This window comes from Populus euphratica, unplaced genomic scaffold, assembly GCF_000495115.2.
Source record: "Populus euphratica unplaced genomic scaffold, PopEup_1.0 scaffold6.1, whole genome shotgun sequence".
In the NCBI taxonomy this organism is placed as follows: Eukaryota; Viridiplantae; Streptophyta; class Magnoliopsida; order Malpighiales; family Salicaceae; genus Populus; species Populus euphratica.
The window spans coordinates 500,793-519,646 of record NW_011499849.1 but is presented as its reverse complement, the minus strand read 5'-3'; the positions used below and the strand labels follow the sequence as shown (position 1 = coordinate 519,646).

Here is an 18,854-nt window from a genome sequence, read left to right as displayed (position 1 = left end):
TAAATTTTCTTTTGGAAAATAAGATAAAAATCGTAGTCTCTAAATGTGAGATTTTAAAATATCGTACTTGGTAACTGCTGTTGTTCCCGGATTGTGTTTTTTTTTTTTAAAAAAAAAAGAATAATAATAATTCGATTAATGCTAATTTCACAATTCTTGGGGTTAATTTTCAAAAAAATATATTATAATCTGTGTGACCCTACAGCTACCCAGCCTAAACACCTCTTTTGAAGTCTGCCACAGAGAAGAAGATAAGAGCTTCCCCACAGAAACACAAACAGCAGCAGCAGCAGCTTCCACTTGCACGCGCATATACATGATATTTATTACCAGATCATTAGAATAGATCTAGAAAGAAAGAGAGTGGTTTTTTGTTTCTCCAATGGATAAAAGCTGTCAATCATCTGGTGATCCTACAATCACCAGTGGTAATAGCAGCACTCACAACACCGCCATCGACAACAACAGAGATCACTATCTCAAACACCTCAACAAACTCTCTCACAAGATCTCCAAACCCCCAATCACCACCACCACCGCAAATATAAAAAAGGGCCCCTTCGATCAACCCTGTCAGCAGCAATCACAAACGCAACTATCTCAGCCATCATCACTACAGCAACAAAATCAAAATCTGCAGGGGCATCAGCAGCAGCAGCATCAGCATCAACCGCCTGTTTACAATATAAACAAGAATGATTTCCGTGACATGGTACAAAAACTAACAGGATCTCCAGCTCATGAGAGATTCTCCACACCTCCACCCATACACCCACCCAAACCTCAAAGCTCTCGCTTACAACGTATTCGTCCTCCGCCCTTGGCTCACGTTAGCAACCGCCCTCCTCCTTCGCTGAACAGCACCATCCCACCTCCTCAACAACCACCCATGCCCACCGTACCAAACCCTAACCCCTCCGCCTCTGCCACAAACAGTTTCATCCAACGGTCAACGGCACCTCTCTCCCCGTTACCGCCATTCCCGGCTGTTCACGCGGCGGCGGAATCGCCTGTTTCTGCTTACATGCGGTACCTCCAGAACACGATCTCTGCTGTTGATTCTAGCAAGCAGTTCTCGGGATTCTCGCCGCTGGCCCCGTTGGTTTCACCTCGATGGAACAATCTGATGGCTCCACAGCAGCAATTTGCCATGCCACCCCCGCAACAAGTAATGAACCCCTCGCAGTCAGCAGGGATGGTCGCACCACAGCCGCAGTTTCAATTGCCAACGTCACCGCTGCCATTTGGATGCATGAACTCTCCGCGGTCTCCTTATCCTCTGCTTTCCCCGAGTTTGTTGCTTTCGCCATCTTCATTTCCTCTCTCACCAACAGTGCCCGTTACTAGCCCTAGATGGAGAGGTCTTTGAAAGTTCAATTAATTTTATTCTTCTCCAGGTAAGCGTGATTGTTATTATTATTAATAATACGAACAGACCTTGTCTTTTTAGTTTGAGGGTTAGGGATTTTAGATTTATTTACCTTTTTATTATTATTATTAATAGCTGTTGTAAATAGCTGGGGGTTTAAATTTTCTCGATTAGACAAGTGTTTAGCGCTGGTTAATTAGATATTATATCAAAAGATATTTGAAATAGGAAAAGTTATTTTGGTGGATAATCAAGGTGCAGGTGGTAAACCATTAGAATTTACTGAATTATAGTTGGCATATGCTGCTGCTGCTGGGATGACCATGTGCTGAATTATAGTTGGTATATGTCGCCGTTTGCTCCAAGTTTATTTTTGTTTGATTTTGGATGACACTGAATTTCCATTTCTAGTAATTTATGAGTTTAAACCTGTTATTATAGATGGCCCTCTTGGATGTAGGACAGCCTTTCTTCTGCTTACGTTAACCTACACTCGCAGTATTGCTAGCGTGCTATCTAAGTGTCTCACTTGTGTTTTTGCTAAATTTTAAGTGTGTGGTCTTACCAGGAGTAGAAAAAAATGCTTGTGGTGGCAAGATTTGCTGAAGGAATAGTTTTGACAGGTTAATATTCTATGATACCACCAACCAGACGTATAGGAGTTTGAATTTTATATGGAAATGTAATATGATCACAGTAGGCAACACATCTTGGAATTCTTGTCGAGATTAATCAGATACAGGGGTGGGGTGTTTCATCTTGTACCACCCTTTTGGATTGACTTTTGTGTTTTTGATTTAAGGAACATCAAGGGGACCTGCAGGATTCTGATGTGTGCTGGGTTCATTGATGGCAAGAATTTTTTTTGTTTTTTTGACTTTTCCTCCCACCCAATTGTTCCTTGTTTGCTTGGATGCTTGTGGAATCTGAATCACCTATAGACTAGAAGTTTCAGTTGTGAAGAATTATTTATGATCATCTTTAGGCTTTATTGATCTCCTACTGAGTGTAGAAAGAAGGGGCAAAAAATTACAGAAGGAGAAGGGGTATGGGTGATACAAATTGACTAGTGGGAACCCCTATTTATGGATTTGACTCGTGCCAAAATCTGATAGACCAGCATGCTTCTCCTGCTCTTGCTTTTCTTGGCAGAGCAATTGACTTCCAGGATGCATTTAACCCTTTGTCCACACTCCACAGCTTAGCAATTGAACCAATAGTGAGTCAAATGATTCCATTCTCATCTTCTATTAGATCCATATGTGCCTTTCTTTTCCCATTTCTACAACTTCATCAGAGTAATTGTGGCGATCTTTGTGCGATTTGGTAAAGAAGGTTTGCACGAATGCTTTTGGACTTGTAAAAATTTGGTTGTTTTTTTAAATTATCCTCCCTATCCAACTGCCCTCAAACTTTCTTTATCTTTAAACCATGTCACTTTCCCTTATGCATTGCAATTCTTTTTGGGATCATGATCTCTTAATTTATGCATCACAAGTGAATCTAGAAACACTCTGAATTAAACGGATGTTGATGATATTAGTTGAATGGCTGTTTTCTCGTTATTTGTGAAGTTAACGAGAACTGCATGTCGATGACTCAAAATCATATGAAATGTGGGATGGTAATGATACATGTGGAAAGATAGCAGTATGAATGCTGAATGAATACATGTGGAGAGATATTCAAAGTTAAGGAGGGTTTTTTTTCCCCTTTGTGGAGGCTTTGCTGGATCTTACGCTGCACAAGAAGGGCCCTTAAACTCTCTCCAGTGTATGGTGTGAGCAAAGATTAGACTTTTAGATGATTGATACCACACAAAGTAACTCTTTACTTGTTAGCTTGCTCGCTCCCACTACTAGAATTCACGAACTACGCATGCCCCGCTAACATTTGCACATGTTGGGTGTAAGAATATCGTAATAAAATGTTTGAACTCTCACTCGAGCTTGAAATATGTTTCTCCCTGAAAACCTTTTTGGTTGCTCCAGACCATTACGAAGTTCTTATTTCTGTTTGTTTTATGAATTATATACCCAATGGTTAAGGGATGTCTTTCACTTTGAACTACACAGGAATTCAGCTACCTTCCTTGGATTGGCCGCTCCATCTTTCGCTAGTTTATTTAGTTACGGCATCACGAACATATTTGGCGTGGGACGTCTTTCTATTTCAACCTATCTTTCATGTTGTCAACGGCAATTTTTAGTCTCCTCCTGCAATAATATCTATGTATATTCCAATTTGATCGGGTCTGGTGGCCTAGGAAAGATGAAAATGACTTTTTTTTACCATTATTTATATTCTTTCCGCCACAGTTAAATGATGAGTGCCGTTTGAATTCAAGAAGACCTGGGAATGCTTTAGAATGCGAAATCCATATCGGCAAAGCTAGAGAGTTAGGCGCCGTCCAACTACGCTGCTGACAAAATAAAAAATTGATAAGGAATCTAGTGAAAGAGCTGATAAGATTTGTAAGTCATAAATGTGTTAGAAATGATAGATAAAAGATTACCTGATGGCACCATGCCATCAAGAAGACTCCACGTCTCCTTTCCAGCACTGGACCTCGTGAAGAGGCGCCCCGCCCACTTGACTCTTCGCGCTCATGGTTTTAAAGAATGTTAAGTGGATGAGTGGAGGTTAAATTTTATCAGCATTTCAGTCCCCATTGAATGCAATGTCTTGGAGCTCTCCATATTTAAATTCCTAATCATTTAAGAATAAATTTTAATTTTTCTTTAAGAAATTTAGATCGAGATTTGTTTGTGTAATTGGGAAGAAGAAAAGAGGGGAAACTGGTGACCTGAGTACAATATCAGAGATCTGACGGCAACTTATTCAGTAATCAAGTCCCTGATTAATCATGATTCGTGGAAGGAAAGAAAAATCAAATGATGTAAAAAAATCCAATTTAGTATTTGCTTAAAAACTCAAAAGGTTGATCCAAGAGAGGGGCCTGATTTGTTCAACCAGGGTGACCGCTGCTGTCGGTGACAAGCAGAGGCTAGCCATGGCTCTGATGTGAGAGGGACGGAACTCGATCAGAGTATTGGTGCGAGGAGCAGGGTGGACTTTTGATATCAGTCGAGGGAGAGAAAGAAGAGCATCTACGAGGGAGAAGGACTTCACAGAACCCTCTATAATCCAAGTGCGGTGTCTTTGTCTTTTCACCTAAGGAATTTTACCAGTAATGCGCGATAAGGTTGAAAAGAAAAGGAATACAGTAAAACAGAACAATTAATCATATTTAAACGCGAGAAGTCCCTTAATCCCTTCCTCAAACCAATGGAGTGGCTGCTTTTAACAGCAAATCACATCGAATAGAAGAACAAATTGAAATGAACAGGGGGTTTGATATTGCGGTAGCAATTAATTTTTAAAATATGTCTTTTACTTGAAAAAAGAATAAAATAATAATTTTTTTACCACCACATCAAAAACAATAAAAAAAGAATTAACAAAAAAAAAAGAAGGTTGAAACTCATATGCCGTTTGATGACAGCCCCAAACTACAAAAGCAAAGGAGAGGAATCTGCCTGTTTGTCTCCTTTAGCTTTCTCCTTTTCTAATTTTAATTTCTTAAATAAAAAGGATTGATATATTATGGGAAAGAATGGGATGAAATTTCAGAAGAGAGAACTGGTCCATAAGCCCAGTGCCTATTAGGCCCCGTGAGCCCATAGAAGATAACCATCTATTATTTGTTCTTTTTATGAATATAGATTTTTTTTTATTGGCATGTGATATCAATACTCTATGTTTTTTTAAAAAACAAATTTCACACACAAGTTCAAATTTTTTATAATCATAAATTTTAACTTAATCAGATTTTCAGAACTTGATTTTTATAGAATTTGTTTCACACACGAGAGTAAATGTAACTTATTTAACTTTTAAAAATTAATTATTTTAAACCATAAAAAATTATTTAGTATTATTATTAAACCCGACTTAGTGTGTCAATTTTAAACACTCTCAACTTGATTTTTTTCCTAACTTAAGCCTTAAATTAAATAGTATCACAATTGAGTCATTATGACTTAGTTGACTTGATGAATTCAAAAACAGCTTGAACGACCGATAAAAAAATATAATTTAACTTGAAAAAAAAATTAAATGATATATATATATATATATATATATATATTTTTAATATTAAAATGATAATAAATTATATCAACTCAGGTTTTATAGTTTAACCTATCAAACATGCAACTCGAATTATAAATTTCATTGGGTTTAACAATTTTATTTTTTAAATCAAAATAAATTACGATGGTTAATTTAAAATTAATAAAATATTGAAAGATAAAATTATTATTTTAAATAAATATACTATTGAGAAATGAATTAAAAAAAAGATTTAAGAAAGTATAATTTTTTTTAAAAAAAAAAACCTAAGGTGCTTCACTATGTATACACGAACAGTGAAGAACCATATCCCTTTTCAATTATTTTAGTAGAGTAGCTGTAATCCATAAATGGTCTGCACAAAAAAATAAAAAAAATAAAAAAATAAAAATAGTGAAACAATATATATAATCATGTCCGTAATTTTAGTTGACGTGTATGTTGATCAGGGAATCTTTCAGTGGAATAATTATAATAATATTTTAGAGAGCAAAATCCAATATTACGTCAGAATCCCACTATTCATGGACCATTTGGACATTTTAGAATTCAAATATAAATTGCAGTTTATAGTAAAGAACCAGCTTTGTAAAATGAGCCCATGAATTCCCTTTGGGCCAATCTGCTTCCAACATCTTTGTAACTTACACACAGAGCCATTGCCACCATGCCAACCCACGTTCAGCGAGAACTCCAAGAAGAAGATCAGCAGTGCGGCCGAAACACTGGTTGTTTAATATTTTAATTATTTTTTCACTGTTTTAAAATTATTTTGATACGACGTTGACCGAAAAATATAAAATCTCTTGGTAAAGTCCAAGCCCGGCTGTATTTAAAAGAAAAGGACGGGTCACCTGCAAAGATGACGTGGCATCCATTCATCTTCTTCCCTGCTACTTGTGGTAGTTAGGCCAAGTTCTGGCGTGTTGACGGTATTGTTACAAAACTTGGGTTTCTTGTGTTTTTTTCAGAGTGACATTTAAAATAATCTAATAAACCTTATAAACACAAGTATATGACTAAAAAACTATAAATAAAAGAAAAATCAGCACAAAATTCAAATCATCATGTATTCTAATTACAAGGATGAAATGATCTAATTTTACAAATTTATCAAGTTGAGAGCAAATTATCGATTTAAGATCATTTTATCAAGCTAGACAAAAGCAGAGAGGAGAAAAACGCCAAAAAAAAAAGAATAAATTACAAGAGAGACGATTCTTTTTTTAAAAAAAAAGTTATCGAGATTATGCGCACAAAGGAAAATTTCATTTTATTTTCAAATACACAAAGTTCACTCATGTCTGCCAACCGAGCATAAAATTTCCCATCCAAACACTACCTAAAAGAAGCGAGGAGACATGCACCATCGAACAAAAGTACCAAGCAACCCTTTTTTCATAAGAATTCACCCCAACATAGAAGTAACAAAGTACAATTGGGCGACAACCAAGCAAGCCGCATCTCCTGTCATTTCCTCAAAGATCGAATATGCGCGAACTATAATCTAATTGAATTTAGGCAACCGGCAAGGGGTGGAATCTAAACCTAGTAGTGATAGATGGAACCCCGAACAATTAATATATCTATGCCCGTGGACTTTTAATAAATCTTCGCAAGCAGAATTCAGAGAGAAAAGGGAGATGAGATTGCCTGGGGTATCCAAAACATGGTCCAACATAAAATGCTTTCGCAGAACACAGCAATCAAGGGCAAAAACCAAAGCTGTTAAAACAACGAAGGCTATCGATCTTATGAGGAAAGAATTTCTTAATGGCAAAACCAGATATCATTACGAAAACAAGGGCCATCCAGAAACACAAATTGATATGACAAACTAAAAGAAAATAAGAAAGAAAAGCTTGGCGCGTCCATGATTCATAACCAAGACAAGAATGCCTAAAAGATCAGAATAACAAGCAAATTAGCAACAAGCACCTTCTCCTATTAAAAACATATAGAGGAGAAGTTCAACCCTAATTTGCAGTAGAGCACCTTCACTGCTGTTCATCAGCAGGTTTGGGTGCTGCTTCTTTAATCTCATCAGCACCATCGTCCTGAATCAGAACAGATATTTCCCATTGTCAATACGAGTGCAAAAACAAACAGATAGGGATAGTTTGGAATAAGTCCATTACCTGCATGTCAGAGGTCCAAAGAGTAAGATTGTCACGAAGGAGTTGCATGATCAAAGTGCTGTCCTTGTATGACTCCTCGCCCAACGTATCCAGCTCCGCAATGGCCTCATCAAAAGCCTGATACGTGATAAGTTTAAGGAAAGAAAATTATGACTTTAAGAAAAAGACAACCTCAAATAAACTAGCAAACAGTTGCTTAAAAGGGGGTGTTTGGGACAGTAATACAGTTTACGACAGACAATAGTTGCGGTTGATTTTCTATTTTTAAAAATTTATTTTCGACATTAGCTAAAAACACGAGAAAAAAACATCCTCCAATTGCAACCACCTAGAAGACAGGAAGTATGCATAGATGAACATCTGTCATAAAATTTAAAAAGAGAAAAAAAAAAAAAGCTGAGAGGCAGACCTGTTTAGCAAGACTGCAAGCACGATCTGGAGAGTTGAGAATTTCATAGTAAAAGACAGAGAAGTTAAGAGCCAATCCTAGACGGATTGGGTGAGTGGGAGCCAGCTCTGCATTTGCAATGTCCTGCAATCACAAATCCATTTTCAATACAGCAAAGCATTCAGATGGAAAGTACAAAGCAGAATTACATTTGTGCAAAATTCATCATGATAACGTAAGAAGATTTCTAATCCATGCAGAAAAGGAAGAAATTATATATATATATATAAGGGCGGGCAATCAGAGCTCTCTAGCTAACAAATCAACACCATAAGAAATACTCAATAATTCCAACCTTCAACGAAAAAACCGGAAAAAAAAAGACGAATCAGTATCTAAACTGAACAAATCTAAAACCAAAAACCATAAAATCAAAAAATCCAAGGCGTAAGATCTGGGAAAGAAAAATTAAAAACCTGAGCGGCTTTGTAAGCAGTGAGAGTACTCTCAGCAGCCTCTTTCCTTTCAGCACCAGTTTTAAACTCAGCCAAATACCTGTGATAATCTCCCTTCATCTTCAGATAGAACACCTTCGAATCACCAGCCGAGGCCGTTGGAATCAACCTCGAATCGAGCAACTTCAAGATCCCGTCACAGATCGAAGACAGTTCGGTCTCAATCTTGGCCCTGTAGTCGCGGATCACAGACACATGATCTTCGTTACCACGACTCTCCTCTTTCTGCTCGATCGAGGAAATAATCCTCCACGAAGCACGTCTGGCTCCGATCACGTTTTTGTAAGCCACAGAGAGGAGGTTTCGCTCTTCCACGGTGAGTTCCTCGTTCTCGAGGGAGGCAGAGACTTTCTCCATGTACTCCACCATTTCTTCGTAACGTTCGGCTTGCTCGGCGAGTTTTGCCATGTAAACATTTTCCTCGCGAGCTGATGGTGTGGCCGCCATTGTTTTAGAAAGAGGGAATATGGAAATCGAAAGAGAGAGAGAGATAGGAGGAGGATTTAGATCTGGTTTTCGTGAGAGGGTTATGTTATTTGAGAGGGACGGGGGGCTAATTTTGGTGGGTAGTGGGGTGGCGATGATTGCGTAGGTGAAGGTGGAGGGATTTTTGGAGGATGGGATGCGAACCGTTGGATTGAACAGAGTGACAGAACAGAGCTCATTCAGCTGGGCTGGCAGGTTAAAAGCAGCTGGCACACACGAGGATATGAATAAAAGTCAGTTTTAAAGTGTTTTTCTTTTCTTTTTTTAATAAATAGGGGTGGTTTTGATTTTGAACTTAAAAAGGTGGTGATAGAAGGTGTATTTATTAAGTCCTTTTTTAATAAAAAATTGTTTCATTTTTTATTTGCTTTAGATTTATTTTTTAAAATTATTTTAATATATTAATGTTAAAAATAAATTTAAAAAAAATAAAAAAATATTATTTTAATATATTTTCAAAAAAAACACTTTAAAAATCAATCATTATTATACTCTCAAACACCGTTTAAATCCAATACGTGGTTGATCTGGTTAAGAGATTGAGTTTTGAATCGCACAACTAAAAACATAAAAATACATTTTAAAATTTAATATTTTATATAAAAAATTTTAATAATATATGCAGATGTACACCATAAAAAAAAATATAAAATTTAGAATACAATATAGTTATCATATATTAAAAAGTTAATAAATAATTTATATAATCTATATGAATATAGATTATAAAAAAAATCAAATATAGTACATTTATCTCGCATATCAAATTTAACAAATAATTTATGTAGTAAATTGTATATAGTTTTTTCATATTAAATAATTAAAAAACAATTCATAATTCATATAAACGTAAACTAAAAAAAATTGAAGTGTAGTATAGTATAAATATCTCCTATTAAAAAGTTAAAAAGCAATATATATGGATATAGGATAGTTAATCCACATTAAAAGAATTTCAATAAAAAAATATGTAAAACTAAATATTTATAAATTAATTTTAATTCTTAGAGTTAATTAAAAAATATTTTTTAAAAAAAAGTTTGGTATCACTCTAGGGTTGATGAGGCCAATTACATACTCAAGTTTTCATGAATTGAAACCCAATTAAAACTTTTAGTTGCTTGGATGTGTAGTTTACCTATTGAAACAAGTCGGGTTTGGTATCTATAATACAAGATTTTGTTTTTTTGAAAAACAAATAAAAACCTCTCGAGGCATCAGAGTATTTGTTGGGCTCTGACTAGCCTTTTGAACCGATAAATTTCGGGGAGCTATAAAATTGGGCCCCAAAGCATTTGAAGCTCAACAACAAAAATCAAGGTTCGTGATTATAAAAAACAGAATTTCCCGATTTTGTTTATGATAGCGTGTTTGGAAACGTTACGTATAAATTATATTTTTTTAAAAAAATTAAATTATTTTTTATATTTTTTTAACGTGTCAGTTAAAAAAATTAAAAAAAAATAATATATTCCTAATTAAAAAACATTTTAAATCATAATCACTGTCATATTTCTAAAGACACATTAGCCGTCCATTACAGAATTACACTGTGGTTTGAACTCTTCCTAGCTAGATATTCGAACTTTATTGTTCAACTTGAGGTATTTAATGTGTTGACCAGGGAAGCAAAATATACAAAGAGGAGCAGTTATGTTGACTCTCGCAGACAACCCGGCTAGTGTACCAACACATACAGAGAATAATTTTAAAAAAAACCCACTTCTCGTAGAGAAGGGCATTTTCACTGAATTAGGACTTGATCAAATTGACGAATATTCGCTGGCCATTACTAGTTTTATGTACTGCAGAATTGTGCCTCCACCAAATACCTGCTGCATTTTCCAAAAGCCATTTCTAAATTTTAATTTCAATCTCCGTGCATCTTAGATGTCTGTTCATGCGGTGAAAAAGTGTTTTCACAGCAATTTTTTTTTTACAGTGATTTTTAAAAAAAATTAATATTAAAAATAAAACTAAAAAAAAAATTAGATTGTTGAAAAATAAAATTAAAAAAAATTATAATTAATAATATGCTATGAGCATTGCAACAGGTGATATAGCAACACCTTTTACTATTTTGTTTACATATAAAATTAATTAGAAAAAATAGTAAATAAAAAAATTAAATCGATTTAGGTTAATCTATTAAACATGCGACATGAGTTATAAAATCGAGATAGTTCATAAAAAGCAAAATAATAAAGTTTAACTTCCAACAAATCTAATGTTTAAAGTTGAAATTAAGAAAAGCTAAATTAAATCAATGATACTAATATATTACCTAACTAAAAAAAATAAAAACATAACTTCATGTACAGCCTAGTATTGAAAAATAAAAATAAAATAAAAAATATTATATAAAAAAAAACTGGTTGTTGAAGAAAATCATCTTACAACAAGACACAAAATAATATTCGTTGTAGTAGTATAATGATAAAATTATCCTCGAGACATAAAACCTTTGAAGTAAACATTAAAGGTAATATGATTTTTTCACCATGATATAATTATTCGTTTACATGCTATGCAAGCTTGGATTATCATTTTATTCTTTTCATTGTAAGATCACTAATTTAACCATACAATCAAAAGGATTGTCTTTCAAAAATGGGCATTTTGGTCTTTTATATTTTCAAAACGTAGTAAAATTACTTTATTGTTTTTAAGAACAAAATTAACTAAACTTCATTAGAGGTTTTTATTTTATGTTTCTTTTACGGTGGTTTTTTTTGTCAGTATCAAAGTTGTCCAGGAATATTATTGTATTTGATTATATATTAAAAAAACTCTATGCACATACTAGCAAGTTGTGACCTTTGTGCCATTTGGATGGTGCGTGTTGGACTATCCGGTCACTAATACGACATTTGAAAGGTATTGAATCTCTTTTCATGACGAGACAATATGCATGCTAAACACGTCTTTGGTTTTATTCTTTCTCTTCTCCACCTTGAATTGCATGCCAATCCTTTAAAAATTTAAAGCCAACCTTTATAATTTTTTTTCTTTAATATTTGGTCATTGTTCATCTAATTGATATTTATCTTGTCTTGAATAGTCTATAAATTTAGATTTGTTTTGTTAATTCCACCCCTTTTTATTTTTTTATATTTCAAATCTGAATCTCATTGTATTAGGTGACATTTATTTTACCTAAAATCATCTCTCTTTTTTTTGTCCTTACAATTTCACCCCTTCCTCGAGAATATTTTTCCTAACAAATTTGATTATCATTTTTTTTGTTGTTATTTTTTTTTACTGTGATATCTTGTTTTAATTTCACCCCCTTTTATATTTTTAGCTTTCAAATTTGATTCTTGTTCTTTTTATTACTATATTTTTTGTTTGAGATCATTTTTAAAATTTTTCTTTTTTACAATTTCATGCTCCTTGAGCTTATTTTTCCTATAAAATTCGGCATACATTTTGTTTATTGTTGTCTCTTCTTTATCTTGGTGATTTTTTTAAAATGGTATATTAATATAATTTTTTTATTCAACATTAGATTAGTTAGGAGTTAACATTTTTTATTATGCTCGAACTTAAGTTTGCATGGGTTGCAAGTCTTAGAGATTAATCAAAATTTAGGAGATTTCATCCAAATTTGCTTATTTTCTTTCCCTTTCATCCAAGCTCGTATATTTTTAGTTACATCGCTTATAATTTATTCAATTAGAAATTAAAATCTATGTTTTTAATTTATTTTATTTTTGTAGAGTTTTCCATAAATTTTTCAAATGACCTAAGCTATTTCAGGTATTTTTATTTATTGTTCGTTGTTAGGTTTTATTTAGTTAATTTTTTAAATTGATGTTTTTTTTTCTTGACCCTATCCTTCAACATTTGAAATATTGTCTTTGAATAATCTATAAAATTAAAATTATTTTTTAATTTCACCAATTTAGTTTTTTAATCTTTAAAATTTGATCTATGTTCTTTTGACTGCTATTTTTTTGTTTAAAATATTTTTTTAAATTTATTTTTCTTACAATTTCATCCCCTTGACTTTTTTCTCTTATTAAATTTGATTCTTATTTTATTTTAATTTTTTTAATTTGGAAAAGTTTTTAAATTGCTATTGTTTTTCTTATTTAATTTTTTAACATTAAATTGGTTAGAAATTGATTTTATTTATGGGTATAGAATTTCAAGTATTGGGAGTTTTAATAGTTGATCCAAGTTTACAGGATTCACCAGGTTTAGCTGAATTTTTTTAAGCTTTTTTTTTTGTAGTTCTGTCATTCAATATCTATTTAATCAAAGACTATAGTTTGTTATTTTTATTTATTTTCTTTCATTTGATTTTTTCACTGGTCTTAAAAACAAGCCAAATTATCTCGAATCTTTTTATTTGTCATTTTTTGTTAAATTTTCTTTGATTAATTTTATAAATTGATATTTTAATATTTTATTATTTAATATTAATTTTTTTAGTAATTGAACCTCCTTATTCAACCAAGGTCTAAGATTTCATAAATTATGAGTTTGAGACATTAACCAAAATCTTGGAGGTTTGCAAAAGGTTTTTCTAGTTTTTTTCTTTGTTTTTTCAGGTTAATATTTTTTTTGTTTTATCATTCAACATTTAATATTGTTAATGATCTTGCTTTATATTTTCTTATTTGTTATCCATAGAATTTTAATGTTTCTTGATTTTTATTTTATCTGGGCTATCTCATTCATATGCAGGGCTTGACATTCGTTGCATTGAAATTGAACTTTGCAATGTTTTTTTTATTTTTTTGGGTTGTTATATTCATATAATTCAAGTCGCGGAATTTGGTTGGTTTATTGGGTTTGCTCTGTGTATTTTTTTTTAAAAAAAAATTCATCATTTTATATTGTATTTGTTTAGAATTAATTTTTTTTTATATTTTTTTTATATTAGGTTATTCTATTTCCACAACATGACCTTTATATTTGGCATGCTCATTTAAGCTAGCCTATGATAATTTTTTTTTATTCTTTAATATTTGAATATTAGCTTCTTGTCTTTTTTTTTTATTAATTTTTTTTAAGATTATAATGATTTTCTTATTTGAGTTTGTTCATTTACTATTATTATTTGTTTTTTTATTATCTAATTAATTATACTAATATTCTTTTGTAAGTCAATCCATTATTATTATTATTTTAACATGGTTGCGTCGTTCTAATATATTTTTTTTCAATAAGAAAAATATCCTAGCACGCTGGGGTAGTGGGTGTGTACACATCTAAGTAAATTAACTAGGTTGAATGATGTCATGTTAAATTGTCATTTTCAAAATTAGTGCATATAATATAAACAATTTGCAGTGTTGTCAGTCCGTATTGAGAAACCCAACTTTAACGCACATGCAATGTTCGGAAGGGGTAGCTTGATATGGCCTTTTAACAAGTACCAGGGGTCATGATTTTTTTTTTTTTTAAAAAAGAACGGGAGGTCGATGGTAATAGTTGATAATTTCTGATCAAGGACCGAATCAAATCCACCAATAATCAAGACTATATCTGTCGTGATTCCAGTTTTTGTTTTATCTGGCAAAAACAGCATGCGAGGAATGTTTCCGCTACTTGTAGACAAAAATACATTAGCCGAGCCTGTCCTCGCAAGCGACCAACGAGAAAGCCAGAGGGAAAGCAGATCGGGCTCGAGCAAGACCGATGAAGCGGAGAACTGTTGGCTTTCTGTCTTCACCTTCTGATTTGCCAACGTGACATGTTTTTTTCGAAGGAATGAATCCTACCCGATCTCTCCTTGATCAGCCTTTCATCTTAAGCACCAGTTAACTATTGGCAACGTTGTGAAAATTACTTTCTCTGGGTAAATTGACATTTGCGGTTTGCCGCAGAGAAATCCATGCCGTGACATTCAATTTGACTATTTGCCCACGTGCCCCGCGATTAGTACCATGTGCTTTCATTTTGCACGATCCAAGAGGCAAGAACATAAATTTATTTTTTGCCCTTGATATCCAGAAAAGATAATAAATAATTAAAAGTATAATAAAATTATATTTTTTATCATTTAAAATTTATTTTGCACCATCCAAAAACATGAATTCTTTAAAAAAAATAAAGAGTTTCAAAATCATTTTTTAACCCCAAAAAAAAAGCACATTAGAAATCATTGATTGTGAACTCTTGGAGGGTGTATTCTTGACAAACACTTATATTTTAAAATTTTCTAGAATAAGGTTTAATTTTTTTATTTTATTTAACAATAAGCATATTCTTATTCATTGCAATTATTTATTTTCCTGATTAGGTCTTAGATGGAGGTTTCACATGGCGGATGGTACATTTATAAGGAAATATTTTTTTACTGTTTATTTTAGTATTTACACTTTAAAATGACAAGTGAAACCGTAGAAAGTTTAATATTAGCTTGCTAAGTTTTAAGTACATGTTTTTGTAGGCAAGCGGGGGCTAGGCATACTTGATTTTCTCTAGAGAGAATTTTTTTTGGAGCTGTATTACCGATATATTATTAAGCTGCTAAATTTAATCATATGATTATCGCTAAGGATATTTTCTTATTATTAATATTCTTGAGGTCCGGGTTACACAGTGTTTCAAGAGTTAGCTAGAGAGCACGGGCATGAATGCGAAATATATCTATGATTTTTTATAGATTTTATATAGATAAGTCGATTCTTCAATAATTTTACATTTACGTTTTCTTTAATTTAATAATTCTTTTATCTTGGTTTCAATGGTTTGATATCATAAAATTAAAACATGTGCTTACTGCTAGTCTCAACAGCGAGAAGAATTGAAATAGTAGTAATAATATACTGGTTAGGCATAAAATACGTTTATAGATATATTTTAATAAAGTTTTATGATTTATTAACTTCTAGAAACATGTGCTGGTAGTACGGCGTAAGCTGTTTTGCATTCCAACAACCGTAGCCCATGTCTGTGGCGGTGTAGCCCTTGTATTCCATGGACGGTCAGTTTGTCTATAAGATTAATTGAGTAATTATGTATTGAGTATTAACAGGTCTTGCAATGAATAAAAGATGGTCACGCGTATTGTAATAAGGTCATCTTTTATGTCTTGTCTTTAAGATGTATTAGAATCTAGAAAGATTGATTTAATGGGTTTGGAGCAAATTTACCACAAAAACACTCAAATGTTATGTTTTTCTCATATGAATTATGTTTTGAGGTGGAAACACTAGTTACATGAACTGTGTGGATTATAGTTTTTTTGAAATAATGAGTTAATGGATAAAGAAATTGTTTTCAGCATCATCTCTTTATAAAAACTCAGTTATTATTAATGATACGTGTCATATATGTTATATGTAATTTGTATATCACAATTGATATCTATGATATTTGAGTCATAAATATTTAATGATAAATATTTAATGACATAAGAGAGTTATAAAAATTATTTGGGACCTGGTTAAATTTATTAAATCTCTAAATATTTTTTAAAATATGTTATCTTATCAAAAATCTTTTTACTATGATAATGTCCTAAAAAAATTCAAATCAAATTAACATTGAAAAAAATATCATGATAAATAATTGTAAAATGAAACTTGGTGCAAAACAATAATGAAAAAAATTATCTTAAGCATACTATGATTTAATTATTTTTTCATATTTGTTCCAATTCTTTAAAAAATTAAGGTTTACATTTTGAGTCAACTTCAATTGAATCTATCACCACATGTAATCTAAGATAAGGAACTAAAATGTACTATTCATCATAAAACCCAATCAATCAAAATCTAATTTATTTCTTCAATCTAACTTCACTCTCGATCTTCTTCTCCGACCATTTACTTCGTTTAATTAATTCCTTCGATTCACCTTCCAAGATCACAACTCTATCAATTTTTCCATTGATCTCCTTTCCCTTTCCCTCGCCAGGCTTACATGTTACAGTAATTCCAAAAATTGATAACTCTAATTGATCTTAATTTAAAGCGTATTGGTGAACCTTCATGCGATGATGGCAATATTTCTCCGGCTGGTGACAAATGGCTAGATTGTTTATATTCTTGATGAAACTGAACACTCAAGGGTGTTGGAATTCGATTATTGGGAGCTCAGCTACTAAAGGGTTTAATGATGAGTTAACAGGTATGGCTCTTGTGAACTCGTTTTTGATGATGGCTGGGATATGAACGACCATTTCCTAGAACAATAGATGATCTACTTCAGTTCTGGAATCCCTGCGTTCACCAGAAAATGCAGAGGAGAGTTTGGGTCCTCTTTCCATATACAATTCTCTGGTCAGTATGGCTGGCAAGGAATGATTTATTCGAGCTAATGCTTCTTATGCTTGGAAGGGTATTGCCAGAAGGGGGTTGTTCAAAAAGGATATGAATTTGAATTCCAGGGATTGTATACAGGGGCAGGGAAATTCAAGGGAAAGTTCGCACTGTTCTAATCAATGCTTTGAAGAAAGTAAGTGGTGTAGATTTGGCTTTGAAGTTGATGCGTAGTGTTTGAAATTGCTGAGCTGACGGTATCATTTGATTACATGAGCTTCTTACAGGTACAGATGATATGGCTGGATTCAAGCTACTGGCCAGGATTTCATAAAAAGAGGGAGTTTTTGAGTGACAATTTTATTATTTTCAAACAACATGATTTTTTTAATTATTAAATTAAATATAATAGAAAATATGTAAATAATTCAATTTTTTTTTGTGGTGTGTAGTGTTATGAAATTATAAAATTCAGAATATTTTATATAATTTACCAAACAATAAAAAAAAAATTTATAAAGTGCTCAAGATAAATTTTCAAACAACAATTTAAAAAAAAAATAGATATCAAGAAGTTAAATAGTTCTTGTAAGTTTTTGAACATAAACAGAGATGTTAATTCATATATTTTGTAAAGGAAAAATATTAAAATTAAAACTTGTAAACTAAAAGGAAAACCAGGAAAACACTTTAAGGCTGGATTATTCAAAGTTGTCCTAAACTTTGTATCCAGCTTAATTTAATTTTTGTAGTTTAATTTATTTTATTTGAGTACTATGAAATATTTGGTTTTGGATAAAAATAGATCGTTTTTATCTCTTTAAATAATGTATTTTTAAATCAAATTTAACAAAATTAAATATTTATTTTATCAAAAAATAGTTTAAGGTGCTCAAATATAAAAATTTAAAGTTCAAAGACTAAGTTCTATTAAATCCAATCATTTAGCCATATTTTCCAAAATATTCAAAAACTCATAATTAAGATTCCATGTCATGTATCTTATAAAACAATGTCTGTTCTTACCAGAAATAGAACAATTTGGAGATTTTTTATGAATGGATATAGATGAAGAGACTGAATTGAGATTTTTTGAAAAATCAAGGATCTAATCAAAGTAAAACTTTTTTAGGGACTCAATCGAGAATACCTACATAATTGGGAGCTGTTTCGAGGTTTGTACTCTGTACCTTTTCTGACTCCACCACTGTTCCAAACGGGCCTACTAGGTCTGAGCTTGAGCTTCCCCCCTGAACTTAACATAAGAGATCTGACCGTTCGTTGCGACAAGCCACTCTAAATCTAGAACCAAAACAAAAAAATACGTGGGCCTCTTGGTTTTTGTTTGAAACCGATTCTTACCGCCGAAGCTTCTGGCGAGTAGCTCTCCAAACATGGGAGTCCATTTTTCAGGTGTTTAGTCATTGTTGTTTAAAATATTTTTTATTTAAATATTTATTAAAATAATATTTCTTAATTTTAAAATTGATTTTATATATCAGAAAATAATTTAAAATAATATTAAATAGTTCGTGGCAATCCTTTTCTCCTCCAGGAACAGAATTTCAGTAGCTTCCACGCGGACCACATCCGCACCGCCTGGCA

The 18,854-nt window shown here is 32.3% G+C and overlaps 2 protein-coding genes across 2 annotated transcripts; one reads left to right on the top strand and one right to left on the bottom strand.

Annotated features, from left to right (window-relative positions):
* Positions 1-215: 215 nt before the first annotated feature.
* On the top strand, positions 216-2,897 carry LOC105120312 (VQ motif-containing protein). Its single transcript, XM_011018487.1, has 2 exons — positions 216-1,397; positions 1,938-2,897. The coding sequence occupies exon 1, from the start codon at positions 383-385 to the stop codon at positions 1,367-1,369; it is 987 nt and encodes a 328-aa protein (XP_011016789.1). The 5' UTR covers positions 216-382; the 3' UTR covers positions 1,370-1,397; positions 1,938-2,897.
* A 4,362-nt stretch (positions 2,898-7,259) lies between these two features.
* Positions 7,260-9,179, bottom strand: LOC105120303 (14-3-3-like protein). The gene is made up of 4 exons (XM_011018477.1): positions 8,506-9,179; positions 8,051-8,173; positions 7,642-7,758; positions 7,260-7,560 (listed from the first exon to the last, which is right to left on the bottom strand). Exons 1-4 carry the CDS (start codon positions 8,989-8,991, stop codon positions 7,501-7,503), a joined length of 786 nt encoding a protein of 261 aa, XP_011016779.1. The 5' UTR covers positions 8,992-9,179; the 3' UTR covers positions 7,260-7,500.
* Positions 9,180-18,854: the final 9,675 nt, after the last annotated feature.